The sequence below is a fragment of the Abramis brama genome (assembly GCF_963993115.1).
Source record: "Abramis brama genome assembly, chromosome: 9".
Taxonomy (NCBI): Eukaryota; Metazoa; Chordata; class Actinopteri; order Cypriniformes; family Leuciscidae; genus Abramis; species Abramis brama.
This window is the reverse complement of record NC_139971.1, coordinates 17,068,891-17,084,373: the sequence shown is the minus strand read 5'-3', so window position 1 is coordinate 17,084,373 and position 15,483 is coordinate 17,068,891. Positions and strand designations below refer to the sequence as shown.

At 39.0% G+C, this 15,483-nt stretch overlaps 1 protein-coding gene across 1 annotated transcript in view; it reads right to left on the bottom strand.

The window, feature by feature from the left end:
* Positions 1 to 15,483, bottom strand: part of LOC311089688 (neprilysin-like) — a 226,044-nt gene that overhangs the window by 103,326 nt on the left and 107,235 nt on the right. The window contains exon 3 of the mRNA XM_084124586.1: positions 12,304 to 12,339. Coding sequence (XP_083980712.1) covers positions 12,304 to 12,339 — 36 coding nt within the window. The remainder of the gene's footprint in view (positions 1 to 12,303; positions 12,340 to 15,483) is intronic.

Here is a 15,483-nt window from a genome sequence, read left to right as displayed (position 1 = left end):
TCCCAAATCATTTATGGGTGCGAGTAATAAAAGAAGTTATCAAAAATAAAGACGAAAAACCGCACTCTCAAGGTATAATTTCATGAATTTATTGTAACCATGTCAACACAGAACTGTTAGCTTCGTCAGATTTGAAAGTCGCTCTAAAGGCTCTTTCGCGGTTGTGGCTTCAGTCGACTTCAGTGAGGCGCAGTGGTTTATGGGATGAGTAGTTCCTTCGCTCGGAAATGAAAATATGTACACAGTCTTGTACCTTTGACTTTTTTTGGATTTTCTCGTCGTTTTTTCACTCGAAACGATATGTTGTATGCCTATGAGTTCAGCCGTAGCTGGTTATCCTCAGACATGCTCTAAAACTCTTTAAATACGGATTTTCCAAAACGTCAATGGGAGAAATGAATGGGAAATTTACTTCCGGAACCAAAGCGGTCTCGGGCTGTGGGCGGGACTGTGATGCTCTATAGTGGGCCGACCTAAAGCCGACGTAACGGAGCTGGAAAATAGAGCACTGACTGACAAGAGATCTGTCTACACCAGGCCGACGCCTTTGCGATGTTATAGGGAGGAAGGCCGACGCTCGATGTTGGGCCAACGTCGGCCCGACGTACGTGTGCTATCTGGGTACATTAAAAGGTGACTCTTTACGATCAAGCTGTTTGTGAAACATTTTTTTTAAAACAGCTTTATGGTTTTTAACTGGTTTATACCTTTTAAGAATAAAGCAGTAAAGTTAAGATCAAAGTCCATTTGTGTCCACAGTACATTGTTTGCAAAGGCTTGAACTTTAATGTTCATATTCATGTCATTTCACAGTTATGCCACATTGTTCATCAGTGTTTCAAAGCAACAAGTCACCACTTTAGTTGAGGGGCCACACACATGATGAAGTCATAGATAAATAATGCTTAGTTAATGATGACTACTGTATTTGAACGCCAACAGAATTCGTATAATATGTGCTGTGATTGGCCAATTTTGGGGTCTGTCCATTTACCTGCAGGCTATGAAGAAGACATGAACATGCTGGATAACTCAGATCATAATGAAAACACATTGTTCATCAGTGTTTCAAAGCACCAAGTCACCACTTTAGTTGAGGGGCCACACACATGATGAAGTCATAGATAAATAATGCTTAGTTAATGATGACTACTGTATTTGAATGCCAACAGAATTCGTATAACATGTGCTGTGATTGGCCAATTTTGGGGTCTGTCCATTTACCTGCAGGCTATGAAGAAGACATGAACATGCTTGGAAACTCAGATCATAATTCAGAAAAAAAGTTCTCACATTAATTGATATACTGTTCTAGCCTGTATGCATGCATTAGATAATGTGTATTTTTGTACATTCCTTTAATAATTCGAAGAGTAGTCTTGCATGCATGAATTAATACTTTTTTATGCATGAATTCATGATGATTCATGTACCATAACCATAGCTGTATCCACAATGGGTGGTAAAGACCAATTTTTTGTGTGAACAAAGAAAACATGATCATGCGTAATAAATCATAATTCATGATGATGTACTCATCTTAGTTAATGTTTTAATTAAGGTGTTGTTCATCCATGAAGTCATGAATGAAAAACGTTGAACTCGTGTTAGTTCCTGATGATTCATGAGATATTAATGCATGAATGAATGCATATTTCATGCATGAATTTATACATGAATTCATGATAATTCATGTACCCTTACCGTAAAGTGTTACCAAATTATCATTCTAGAAGAAGATTTCAGATGGCTCTTAGAGGCTTTTGCATCTGAACTCTTCATTTGTTTAAATACATCAAAGTGCCTCCAACTTTCTTTGTTTGTTTTCTCACCACTTACATTTAAATATTCTTTTGACTGTATAATGAGTGTGTTATAGGTGTTTTATTAGTTGTTCCCCCCTCTTCCCACACAATTTTGGTAACACTTTAGAATAATGGTCCGTAGTTAACAAGTAGCTATGCAGGAAGTAATAGGTAGTACTGCATTAACACCGAACTTAATACTATTAACTAATATGGAAGCAATATTAACTAAGCAGTAAGTAATATCTAATTTAGTACAAAGGTAGTTCCTTGGTAGGTATTTGATTATTACTAAAGAAATGTATCCTCACTGAGAACTACTTGTGAACTAAGAAAGAATAACCAATTAATTACTAATCACAAAAGTAACAGGTCTAAAAAGTGAACAATTGTGGGTTTTTTTTTTACTCTTAACATTTCAGAAGCTTGTGCCTCAAATGGGTTCTTAGTGGAAACCAGTTTATGAATATTATATTCCCCCAAATACATTAGCTACAGGTTGAGATTGTGACTACTACTCTTGCCAAAGGATGGATGCATGTTCTCTGTTTATTTCAAACTTAAACATAGAATAATACTAATAATGATAATTTGTTTAAAATTTTAAATAATTAGGAAGTGATGCTGACACTCATGATTGGATTAGTTTACTATTATGAGCTCTATTGAGTGTCAGTTCAATATGTCTCAGACTCCAAAGACCTACCTTTATGTTACAGTAGCCGCCAGAGGAGGACTTCTCTTTAGGATATGAATATAAACATTGATGTTCTCTTGTCAAAAACAATTTGCATCCTTAATGAAGAAATTGGCTGCATTTATGTTGCGATAATCGCAAAACCACATCTTCCAGATTACAATGTTTGTTAGAATATTACTAGTGCCTCACAGAAATGTATGCCTGTACAGTATGTGTTAAATATAAAATTAAATAACTTGTATTACTTGTGAAAAACATGCTAACTCCTCACTAATTACTCAAGCGTTACCTTGTCATCCCACAGGAACTACTAGTGATGTGGCCCATTATTTTAAAGTGAAAAACATGCCAACTCCTCACTAATTACTCAAAATTAATGTTTTGACTCTATTGCATTCAATTGTCTTATCAATTAAATTTTCAGTCACATTTATTAATACAGTTTAACGTTACTCATAAATAATAACATTTTGCTCTGTTCATGCCTTCTGCTGCAAATTCGTTTCGGAGGATTAGCCTATATGGTGTTAAACAAGAATACACTTTAAAACCTTAAAAATACCTTCTTTAATCGTTTAACCATTTTGTGGTTTATTTACTGTGAGACACAAAAGGTGTTTTCTCCTATAGACCCATAATACACTAAAACACAACATAAATTCACAAAATATATCAATTTTATTAGCTTGATGTAATCCAAATCTTTAGAATCTATACGTTGTTTGCAAGAAACAGATCCAAATTCAGCCCTTTATCCAGTGATCTTCGTCTCCATTTCCGCTTCTCCCGAAGCATTACGACATGTTTTACGGCAGTGATATCAGACGCTTATTGGCTCTCGCATGCTTCGTCACAGATTACGACATGCCGTGTTTAAATTGGTGTACTACATTTGAATTGGAGAAGCGCGCGCGCCTTCTCAGAGCGAACAGCGAACCGAAACCGGATTAACATTTTCATGGATTAATAATTTATATTCTGATCTGTAACGTTACCTCATACAATACTGCCAGATAGGACTGCGACACATCGTCATGTGAACAACTTTTGGTACCGGTTTTGATATTTTCTCAATAAATAAATTATTGTGATTATAGCCTAACGTTACCTGTCTGTTGTTTTTCTTTATAATTCTAGCCTACGTAACTTAGTTTACAGAAATTGTTAGGGGTAGGATTAGTTTTACTATGTTTTAATGCTATATTGTTAATAAAACTGCCATTTCCCTACACATATATGTCCATTACGTTTTATCCTTTTAATTTTGTCAATAAAGTGAGTATGTTTAGGTGTGGGAGTAGGGTTAAGAGATCTTACATTTATAATCTATAAAATGGTAAAAGGGAAATTATACAGATATCGTTATGATATGAAATATTCGTAAATAGTTTACGTTTTTTAGCTGTAAAATCGTAATAATGTTACGTTTAAACGTTGCAGATACGTCCATATTAACATTATACGTTTTAGCATATATCGAAACGTACAAAAAAGTATGTTTTCTATCTTTGAGAAAATTACGTATTAATACCTACGTATTACAATGAGACCAGGCTGCACTAGTAGTTCCTGCAGGATGACAAGGTAACGCTTGAGTAATTAGTGAGGAGTTAGCATGTTTTTCACTTTAACCCTCTGGGGTCTGGGCTGTTTTTGGGGCCCTTGAGATGTTCTGACATGCCCTGACATCTGTGCTTTTTTCAGTTGCTTATAAACATATTAATGGCAAAGGTGTAAATTCACTCTATATAGCACAAACAGGGCTACAATAATATGTGAGCCACGTGTATGTACATGTTTTCATTTTTGAGAGAATAATGTTTATGCATGGATATTGAAAAAACTAAAAACTAAAATTTCTGAAATAAGGCCACAAAACACATAGTAAATATGTGTCAATAAGACTTTTGACTAATGGATGTCCTCGCCTAGAATTTTTTCTTCAAAATTATGTGAAAATAGTCTTGCTTTATCGTTCACATAAAACCATACATTGATTTAAATTGATGTAAAACAGGTTTTGCTTGGAAAGCCAATATGCGAGGGGGGCGTGAACGAGGAGTGGTTTACACCTGAGAAATACAATGTCCCACCCACTCTGCATAATGATGAGCCATTCACTCAGGTGTGAAACTGACTGAGCCACAATGCAAGGACAAAAGATATATTTAGAAGAAGACTTATATTGACCATTTAAGATTTTGCTTACATCTATATCTTGTAAATATGTTTTGCTATTTTATTAAAAAGGTTACAATTACAACAATAATTACAATTTCAACAATATTTCAAGTGTACTCTTTCTTTGTAAAAAAAAATGATTATAGGCCTACATTTTATCTATGTATTCATTAGTTTGAATTTAGTCAACATTGGAACAGCTAACATCTTAGTTGATGACTTATTTTTGACAAAAATAGTAATTTATATATAGAAATTGCTAAACAAAAGCTTATTTGACGTGGCAGTATACTCTACAGTAAAAACTGTACCCAAATCTAGTCAACAAGATGTTGTCTTTCATATTTCGCCTGACTGTGTAACGTTGTTTTCATGAAATATTAGGGCATATTGTTAATTTGCAGTTTAATACGTTGCTTATACAAATAGCCTACATTTTATTTCAACATATTTCAGTCGATTTTTACTCATCTCAGTATAGCAATACAGTTTGCTAAAACATCATTCATTCACACAGTTCAAGCACCTTATGTTGTGATTGCTAGCCTATATTTACTTTAAATCCAGGAAATTTGTTAATGAAAAAATTATTAAAATTAAGATACAATTGATACAAAACGAAATTCGTTTTAAAGAAAGGATTTGTACTTTCTGTTTTGAGGTCTCTGTGAAAGTTTGAAAGTCTTGTAGTGCTTTTTTTTTAGAGCGCTCGCGTCCATAATGGAGAACTGTCACGTAATATTGTTTTTTGCCAGCTGTGGTAAACAGCGCGCATCTATGCCGTTCATTCATTCATAAACAGAAACCCGAGAAGGAAAAACTTACTAGTATTCCTCAGCTCGTATTCCTCATTATTCCTCACAGAGCTGCGAGACGTTGTAAACAAGTAATGTTCTGAATAAACTTGTGTTTTGGTTTTCTCGAGCTGATATGGGGGCGTTCACAGGATTGCGCGGATTACCTCAGCCATTTGCGTTTGAATAGCGTGCGCTCTCCGTGGGCGGAGTCACATTACATTTGAATTAGCTCTAATGAGGTCGACTGGAATCGCTCTCTTTTAATACAGATTTCACAAGATGAGAATATTTGTTTTTTATATAAATTACTTCATTTAAAAGAAGATAATTCAAGCTTCATGCCTGTGTGTCTGTATGCCTGTTTGACTGAGTATTCACTGAGTTATTGCTCATTTTCGGACGCGTTTCAGAATGGACTTTACTGGCAGAGAGAAGGCAGAACTCGCTTCGTGTTTATTTTTCTTTATTTGGCAAAAAGCACAACACTTTGTTTTTATTGTGAGTATACACAAAAATAATACACATTTCACAGAATCGATTGATGTATGAAACTTGTTTTGTAAAATCAAAGTCAAAAGAGTATTTGGGGTCTCAATTCAACTCATAAGGAAAAAAGCGAGCAGATCACGCCGGCGTGATCTCCGACCTCTGAGGGTTAAAATAATGGGCCACATCACTAGTAGTTCCTGCGGGATGACAAGGTAACGTCTCCGGTTACTTAACTGTAACCTTGTTCCCTGAGAAAGCGGAACGAGATGCTGCGCTGCTCAGCGCATTGGGAACATATTTTATCGTGACCAGCTGTGAATATTGTGTATAACACGTCAATGAAATTGACCCGGAGGTAGTATAGCCTTGGTCGGTGACGTCATCGGCGCGCCCCCGCGACACGAGGCTATAAGTAGATGAGCCACAGGTGCATCGTCAGGATATTTTGTCTGAAGAGCAGTCCTGGGACATCTTCAGCACGGCAAAGTAGCGCAGCATCTCGTTCCGCTTTCTCAGGGAACAAGGTTACAGTTAAGTAACTGGAGACGTTCCCTTTCGAAAGCTACAATCGATGCTGCGCTGCTCAGCGCATTGGGAACGAGAATACCCACGCGCCGTGCTTGAAAATGTCTGGTCCCCCACGGTTGTGCAGGTGTGTTTCACAAGAACGCAAGAAGGCCTAGACATTAGCTTGTGATGTCGACTCAAGGACATGAGAGCCCGGAGTGACATGAACATCCAAACTATAAAATCTTATGAATGTGTGCGGAGAGGACCAGCCTGCCGCATCACAAATAAACTGCAAGGGGCACCTCTTGCCAAGGCAGCAGAGGAGGCGACCCCTCTGGTGGAGTGAGCCCTTAAACCCGTTGGCGAAGCTTGGCCGCGCGCCTCATAGGCAAGAGCAATAGCATCCCTGACCCAATGTGACATGGTTGCTTAGTGGCGGCAGCCATCGGTTGCGGCCCCCATAACAGACGAAAAGTCGCTCTGACTTACGCCACTAGCTAGTGCGGTGGACGTAGGCCTGAAGAGCACGGACTGGACATAGTCTATGCGATCTCTCCTGTTCCGGCATCGTGAACGGCGGAGAGCAGAAGGCCTCAAGCGTGACAGGATGTATAGCCGAAAAAGGCACCTTAGGCAGGTAATCAGGATGAGGATGCAAAATCACTTTCACCATTCCTGGGGCAAAGTCTAAGCAGGGTGGCGAAATCGACAGAGCCTGCATATCTCCAATTCTTTTCAAAGAAGTTGCCATAAGAAAAACCATCTTAGAGTCAGAAGTTTGTCAGACGCTGATTCTAGAGGTTCAAAAGGAGTCTCAACCAGACCCTCTAGGACTAAAGCTAAGTCCCATGATGGGATCTTGGTTTTATGAGAGGCCTCAGTCGCCATGAATGACCTGAACGAACAGAGGATGTCTCCCGAGTGGCACCCCGTCAACCAAGGCATGGCAAGCCGAAAGAGCGGCCACATAAACCTTGAGAGTGGCGGGGCATGTGCCTGATGATAATATTTCCTGCAGGAATTCCAGAACTGAAGCAATCTGGCAGTTGACCGGATCTGCATTATGACACACCACCTTTCAAAGACACTCCATTTGTTGACATAACTCTTTTTAGTGAAGGAAGCACTAGCACTGAGAATGGTCTCAACAACAACAGGCGAAAAGCCCAGTGCCCCTCAGTTGGTACCCATCAGGGGCCAAACATGAAGGTTCCAGAGGTTGGGCCTGGGATGGAATATCGTGCCCTCCGTCTGAGACAGAAGGTCCCTCCTCTCCGGAATCGTCCAAGGCGAGCCGTTGAGGAGAGATATTATCTCGGAGAACCAAACTCTGGCTAGAACTCCTGGGAGCAGAGAAACTGGAGGAAAACGCATACATGCACATTCTAGGCCATGTGTGCGCCATCGCATCCAGACCCAGGGGCTGGGTGATTCAGAGATAAGTAGAGGGAACATCACGCTTTCTGATAAGAGGCGAAGAGGTCCACCTCCGCTTCGTATCCAAATCTGTTTGACTACTTCTGGGTGGAGTTTCCATTCCCCTCTCAGTAGTTTCTGTCTGGACAGTAAATCCGCTCCCACATTCAGGTGCCCTGAGATGTACACTGCCCTGAGTGACAGGAACTTTTCCTGGGCCCAGAGAAAGATGTGCCCCGCTATTCTGTTCAGATTGCATGAGCACAAACTTCCCTGGTGATTATGTGAGAGACTGCCGCTGTGCTGCTCTAGGACATGACAGTCTCTCAACTGAGGGAGAGAGTATTTCAGGGCCAAAAATACAGTCATCAGCTTGAAGCAGTTGATGCCCCTCATTCCCCTTGAGCTGGACGACCACTTAAGACCGCACCCCAGCCCATCAGGGAGGCGTCTGCCGTTAGCATTCTGCGACAGCAAGACACACCTAAAGTGGGACCCAAAGCAAGGAACCGGGGTCTGAACCACATAGAAAGGGAACGAAGCCGCAGCGCGTAACTCTTACCATAAACATGGATTTTAGAAAGGACACGAAGCACTCAGCGAGTGTTCTTGCCTTTATTTGCCCCTGGGGATTGTAGTTGAAATCCCCCGTTTTGAGCCACAACTAAAATGGTCTCATGCGCAAAAGGCCCAGAGGAATCATTGTGGACGCAGCTGCCATGAGACCCATGTAATGTCCTGACCTAGCTAGATGTTGCTTAGGATGTTAAAATTGGTCCTGACACGAGCGGGAGACAATTATGCCCGATGGTGACAGAGTCTCATTTAACCCCAAACATGTTACCCTCAGGGTGGGAGAGAGAACGCCCTTGGCGTTGACCTCAGCCCCCTAGAGATAACATGGCTAGGTCGAATGGAAGGACCCAATATTGGTAAGCTTTGCCCCCAAAAGCAAACTTGGGAACCTCCTGTGTTGTGGCAATATTCTATATGAAAATATACGTCCTTCAGATCGATCATGACAAATCAAACGTGATGTTGAATTTACGACACGATCGTCTTTACCGTTAACATCTTGAACTTGAGTGCTTTAACTGTACGGTTTAAGCCTTGAAGATCGAAGATTGGACGCAACCCCCCATCCTTTTTGGGGACCAGGAAGTATCTGCTGTAATAGCCTGACTCTCTCTCTGGAAGAGGAACATGTTCTATGGCCTCTTTTCTCAGCAGAGATTGTAGCTCTTGTGACAGTACATGCGCCAGTTCCGGTCTCATGGAAGTGAATACCACGCCGTTGAAACGCGGAGGACGATTAATAAATTGGATTCTATCCTATTTGTACTGTACTTAATACCCAAATAGAAAAACCTGGCAGAAGTTTCCACGCTGCCAAACTCTCTGAGAGTGGTATCAACTTAACACTTCCTTTTGAGGGGATGTTAGATGTTCCGTGTCCTGGATGACAGCAGAAAAGCAACAGAACATCTAACATTTCGCTGGAAACCGCTGCTCCCCGAATCACCAGAGGTGGCGAGGAAGTACAGTGGTTTCGTGAGGGTGTCAGGTAGGAGCTGTTTGATTTACATGTCTCGTCCCGTAGGGGCACACCCCCACAGACCTGGGACAAAACAACCCTCAGGATTTTGTCTTAGGTCTATTATGCAGCTGCTGAGTACAACGAGCCGGTCCCCAGTTTTCACGAGGGGGAGCGCAACTCGTTACACTCTGCTTTTGAACCCTCCTAAAATGATGATGAGCAAAAAGAAGAGAAGAAAATGTCTCTTCAGACTGGCCCATCATCGTATAACCACACACCCCTGCACCCATGATAGTCTTAATACGTCAAGGGCACAAAGATGCACGAAGAATAAGGTTTTCCCATAACCGAGTTAACGTCATGGAGATCCTCAAGGAGGGCAGTCTAGCTGTAATCCGACCATCACACAAGTCACCACCTCGAGAACCTCTCAAACGTTTTAACATAACGAGAGATGTGTTCAGAGGCAGCTTTAATTCCTCAGAATTAAATGTGTCCGGAAAACAGCCAGACAATATTATATTATATATAATACATACATATATATATAATTATATTATATAAATATTATATATATAAATATAAATATCAGTTCCTCAGCAATAAACACATCCCAATCAGACAAGCAAACACGGTCTGGATGAGAGGCTGTGTTTAAATCTTTCATAAGATCAACCTGGTATGCCTTTTACACGGCCATAGTGTACAACGCAGTACCAGCCTAACCGCTGAAAATGCATCTGATAATATGATCCCAGGGGAGAGATAGCCCGCGAGCGTCTCTCCAAACTGAGGCAATATCATATAATCGCGTGCCCTCGCACCCGCGATAGTAGAATGGCTCGATGTCGAGGACACAAGACATAAATATTTACAATCTTTATTTATTTATAGACTGTGTTTTATGTGACTCTTTTTGTTGTGATCAGATCAATCTGGTCACTGCACGAACGATCGCCACGAGCGATCTCCTTTTATCATCACGGGAGAAACGCTCGGAGGCGACAAACCCACGAGATTCAATGTCCTCTGCCCGAGCCGAAGAAGCGCCGAGGCACGCTTCGGTAGTCAGGCAAAAGGACATCGCGATCTGGAGAGAGAGCGAGCGATAGGGAACCACCGTCTCTCGCTTCTCAGCCAGATCGCACGCGAGCCCCACAATCATTATGGGCGCTACCCCTTGAAATAAGCAAAGCGAACGCAAAGCACTTTAACTGTAAACATTCCACAGTGCTCGCAATCACCATGCTCAAATGCAAGGGCAGCATGTTCTTTCCCAAACAAAGCAAGCAGTAAGTGTGTGTATCCAGTTCTGGCATGTAATGGGAGCATGGAGGAACACAACACTTATTGTTTTGCTGGCTCATTTCTCCTCTTTTTTACTTTTTAAACTCTTTGATGTGCGAGAGAGAAAAAGGCTTGAGAAATGAGAAATTTTCTGCACACTGCCTGAATAAACTAACTCCTAGCAGAGATCTGTAGCAGATAAAAGGTAGAGAGAGAGTTTTGACGTTCACACATGCACAGTAATGGTCTGAAGACAAAAGACCTGACGATGCACCTGTGGCTCATCTACTTATAGCCTCGTGTCGCGGGGGCGCGCCGATGACGTCACCGACCAAGGCTATACTACCTCCGGGTCAATTTCATTGACGTGTTATACACAATATTCACAGCTGGTCACGATAAAATATGTTCCCAATGCGCTGAGCAGCGCAGCATCGATTGTAGCTTTCGAAAGGGAACGCTTGAGTAATTAGTGAGGAGTTAGCATGTTTTTCACTTTAAAATAATGGGCCACATCACTAGTAGTTCCTGCGGGATAACAAGGTAACGCTTGAGTAATTAGTGAGGAGTTAGCATGTTTTTCACAAGTAATACAAGTTATTTAATTTTATATTTAACACATACTGTACAGGCATACATTTCTGTGAGGCACTAGTAATATTCTAACAAACATTGTAATCTGGAAGATGTGGTTTTGCGATTATCGCAACATAAATGCAGCCAATTTCTTCATTAAGGATGCAAATTGTTTTTGACAAGAGAACATCAATGTTTATATTCACATCCTAAAGAGAAGTCCTCCTCTGGCGGCTACTGTAACATAAAGGTAGGTCTTTGGAGTCTGAGACATATTGAACTGACACTCAATAGAGCTCATAATAGTGAACTAATCCAATCATGAGTGTCAGCATCACTTCCTAATTATTTAAAATTTTAAACAAATTATCATTATTAGTATTATTCTATGTTTAAGTTTGAAATAAACAGAGAACATGCATCCATCCTCTGGCAAGAGTAGTAGTCACAATCTTAACCTGTAGCTAATGTATTTGGGGGAATATAATATTCATAAACTGGTTTCCACTAAGAACCCATTTGAGGCACAAGCTTCTGAAATGTTAAGAGTAAAAAAACAAAACACAATTGTTCACTTTTTAGACATGTTACTTTTGTGATTAGTAATTAATTGGTTATTCTTTCTTAGTTCACAAGTAGTTCTCAGTGAGGATACATTTCTTTAGTAATAATCAAATACCTACCAAGGAACTACCTTTGTACTAAATTAGATATTACTTACTGCTTAGTTAATATTGCTTCCATATTAGTTAATAGTATTAAGTTCGGTGTTAATGCAGTACTACCTATTACTTCCTGCATAGCTACTTGTTAACTACGGACCATTATTCTAAAGTGTTACCACAATTTTTTATTTTTTTTGTCTTTTTCAAATCTGAGATGTGAACGAGCAGTGCTAAAACAGAGGGTTTCATGACACAGTAATAAATATGCAAGAAAAGCTATTAGTTGACTATTTGACATTACAAGATCAATTCTTTTTAGTATGTTGTAAAATATCTTTACCTGACTGTGTGCAGTCAGCAGTTATACAGACTCCATCTACAAAGAAAGAAAAGTACAAGGGGTCAGAGGTCAGGAGCAAGTTAACACTATTAATAATTTATTTAATAATAAATAAAATGTATATTTAACAATCTTTCCCTGTAGTATGTTCAATTATATCTTCACAAAAAAAAATCTGTTTTATATCTGTCCACAGACATACGATATTATTTATGAGAATCTCTCACTGAACCAAGACTCATCAACAGGTTTCCACCCTCTGACCATATTCCATACAGCCCTGCCCTCCCATCCAGACCCCCATGGCTGAGAGGAAGAGCATGTGGAGATCATCTCTGTATTCAGCATTCTGTCTGCCTTTGCTGTTTAAACATTTATCCAGCACATTAATGGCAGATGATCAGGGTATGAGAGGCAGGCTGCAGTGTGTCTCTATAAGCTCCATCTGCTGCTCAGAGGCCTAATGAGGTGGGGAGAGGGGCTTACATGGGTAGTCAGCCATATTATGGGGAAGCACCGGCATGTGCCAGCTTGATTCAATACTGCCCTGGGAAAATAACTACAGAACCAATGTGGATAGACTAATATGCATTAATTTGTGCTTAAATAATGCACAGATGATCATGAGTTAATGTATGACTCATGAAGAACTAATCCAGTCATTAATCATTACCACATTAGGATTTTTTTCTGATGAATAGATACATTTGTTAATTACCACAATGGGTCGAAGCCATGTATTTCAACTTCCAGTGGTTTGCTTTAATTAATCATTAGCTAATGATTTGCAAAAATGTAATTTTGGTTTTTACATCCAAACTAAGCCATGGATTTCAATTTCTAGCTGATGAACCGGTGCATCCAGTGCCGTATGTCTGTTTAAAGTTTGAGGATTCAAAGGTGGGATACTGAGCATGCGACTGGGCACTGCTATTTCATAACTCTGTGTCTACACCGGACAAAAGCGTAATCAGTGATACTGATTACACTGGATGCGGCGCGACGCTACGCGACAACAAATCCCAGACAGTAAACTGATGCCTTGTTCTATTTCTGACATACTCCAAGCACTTGTGGTACTTCTGATACTAAGGGCAAATGGATTTGCAATGGTCTGTCATGTCCAGTGTAGACAGCTGTTGCGGTGAAACATGATAACGGTCATGTCTTGTTTAGACACCGTGTAACAGCAGTCAGTAGTTCTGATGCCCTGACATTACATTCTCTGTGCAACCGTCCCACAGACCTCAAACTTTAGTGGTGATGTAAAAAACCATAACCATGACATATTACTTAAAGAGTTAATAGTCATGGAAGTGGAAGTGAATCAATCAAAAAAAAATTACTTTAGCTGGACAATAACTTTTTCCTAGAGCTGCTGTAAAACCAAAACAATCTCTGCTCCATTCATTTCCTATTATCACTGTAAAGCTGCTTTGAAACTATTTGTATTGTTAAAAGCGCAATATAAATGAAGGTGACTTGACATGTGCCTCAACAAGTAAGTCATAACAATGATATCTTTGTAAATCATTAGCTAATGATTAATTAAAGCAGACAACTAGAACTACATAGCTTTTACCCTTTTTTATGTGGCAATTAACTCTTTACCCGCCATTGATGGAAATTTCCGTCATTTGTAAGACAACAGAAATTTCTGTCTTTCTACGTTTTCACTGTTATATGGTAGGGTGCGCTATTATGCATCTTCCAAAAGAGTACTGAATCTCCTGATCAAAACATAGACGAAGAAGAAGCAGAAACAAGTAATAGCATATGTAAGCTTATGCATATGTAAAATAACGCGATCATCAATATTAAACAGCATATAAAACAAAACTGCCTAATGTTACAGAATAAAATGTTGACCCAGGACGAGCTATAGGACTGTGAAGCTTTGGGGATGTTGATGGACTCGATCTACTCCATTTGTGTTTTGATCATCATTCTGAATCCCATCCAGATAGTCTTTGACAAAAACACGTTTTTCTCAGCTTTTTGCTCAAATTGTTGCTTATTTTATGAAACGTACCTACATTCAAGTGTTGATAAAAAAGAATGCATTTTTTGTTACACACATTTAATTAATAGCAACTCATATTACTTAATCTATTAATCAGACAGACTCTTTATTTGTTGCTGATGCAGTAATCATTAATGAATGATTTATTTCTTCATCAGTCATACATTAACTAATAAATATCTGTGTATTAGTTAAGCATGAAGTAATGCATATTAGTGCACACATTGAAAAGTGTTACCAAGTTTTCAATTAAACAGTTGTCTGGTTAAAATAAAACTTTATTGGTGAAGCAGGCCATGGCAATGTATAGAATATTTACATTATAGAACTATTCACTAGGATTTTGTTAGAAAACTAAACCAAATGTGTGACAATTCCAATTATTTTTAATGTACTTTTTTATTTGGTGAATACATTTCATTAAACAACAACAACAACAACAACACACTATCTAGGTTTGTATCTATCTAGGACACCTCCTTGTGTTACAATGTGTATGAGAGCTATGATGAAAGTAGCTAAAAAGAGTAGCCTGATTTATTCCTGTGAACCGTTTGTTCTAAACTGCTGCTTCAGTTAATCATTTTAAAACAATTTCTTTAATCCCATTGCACTTTAAGTCTCTGCATGATATGTTTTATGATTAATTATAACTCTGTATTGCTATACTGGTACATATACATGTAATGTTTTCTTGGGGAAAGAAGTGGTGTTTGTATTTCAATTATTGCATTAAACATTTAAAATCTACTTTCTCTGAGTAAAATATATCCATGTTATTTTGTTTATATGTTAAACTCATTTTAGAGCAAACTTTTTTTTTAGAGCAAACATCAAACTCATTTAGAGCAAACAATATTTATCACATATTATGTAAAGTTAAAGTTATATGTGAAAATATATATTTACGATATTGTCCAATGTCCAGCTTTTCCATCAAGAATAGACTCTTGTACTGTATGAGTTAGACTTGTGCTTGTATAAAATGACTCCAGCATATATGTCTCATAAAATATTCTTTCACTGAGCATTTTAATAGAAAAAATCAGTTTGGGTATTTTAGCTTTTTGCAATAATTTCTGGATCGATCTCAATGGAAAAATCAGCTCAAAAGCAGCTAGCGCTGCCAGTAATTTAGTTACTCAACAACACAATGA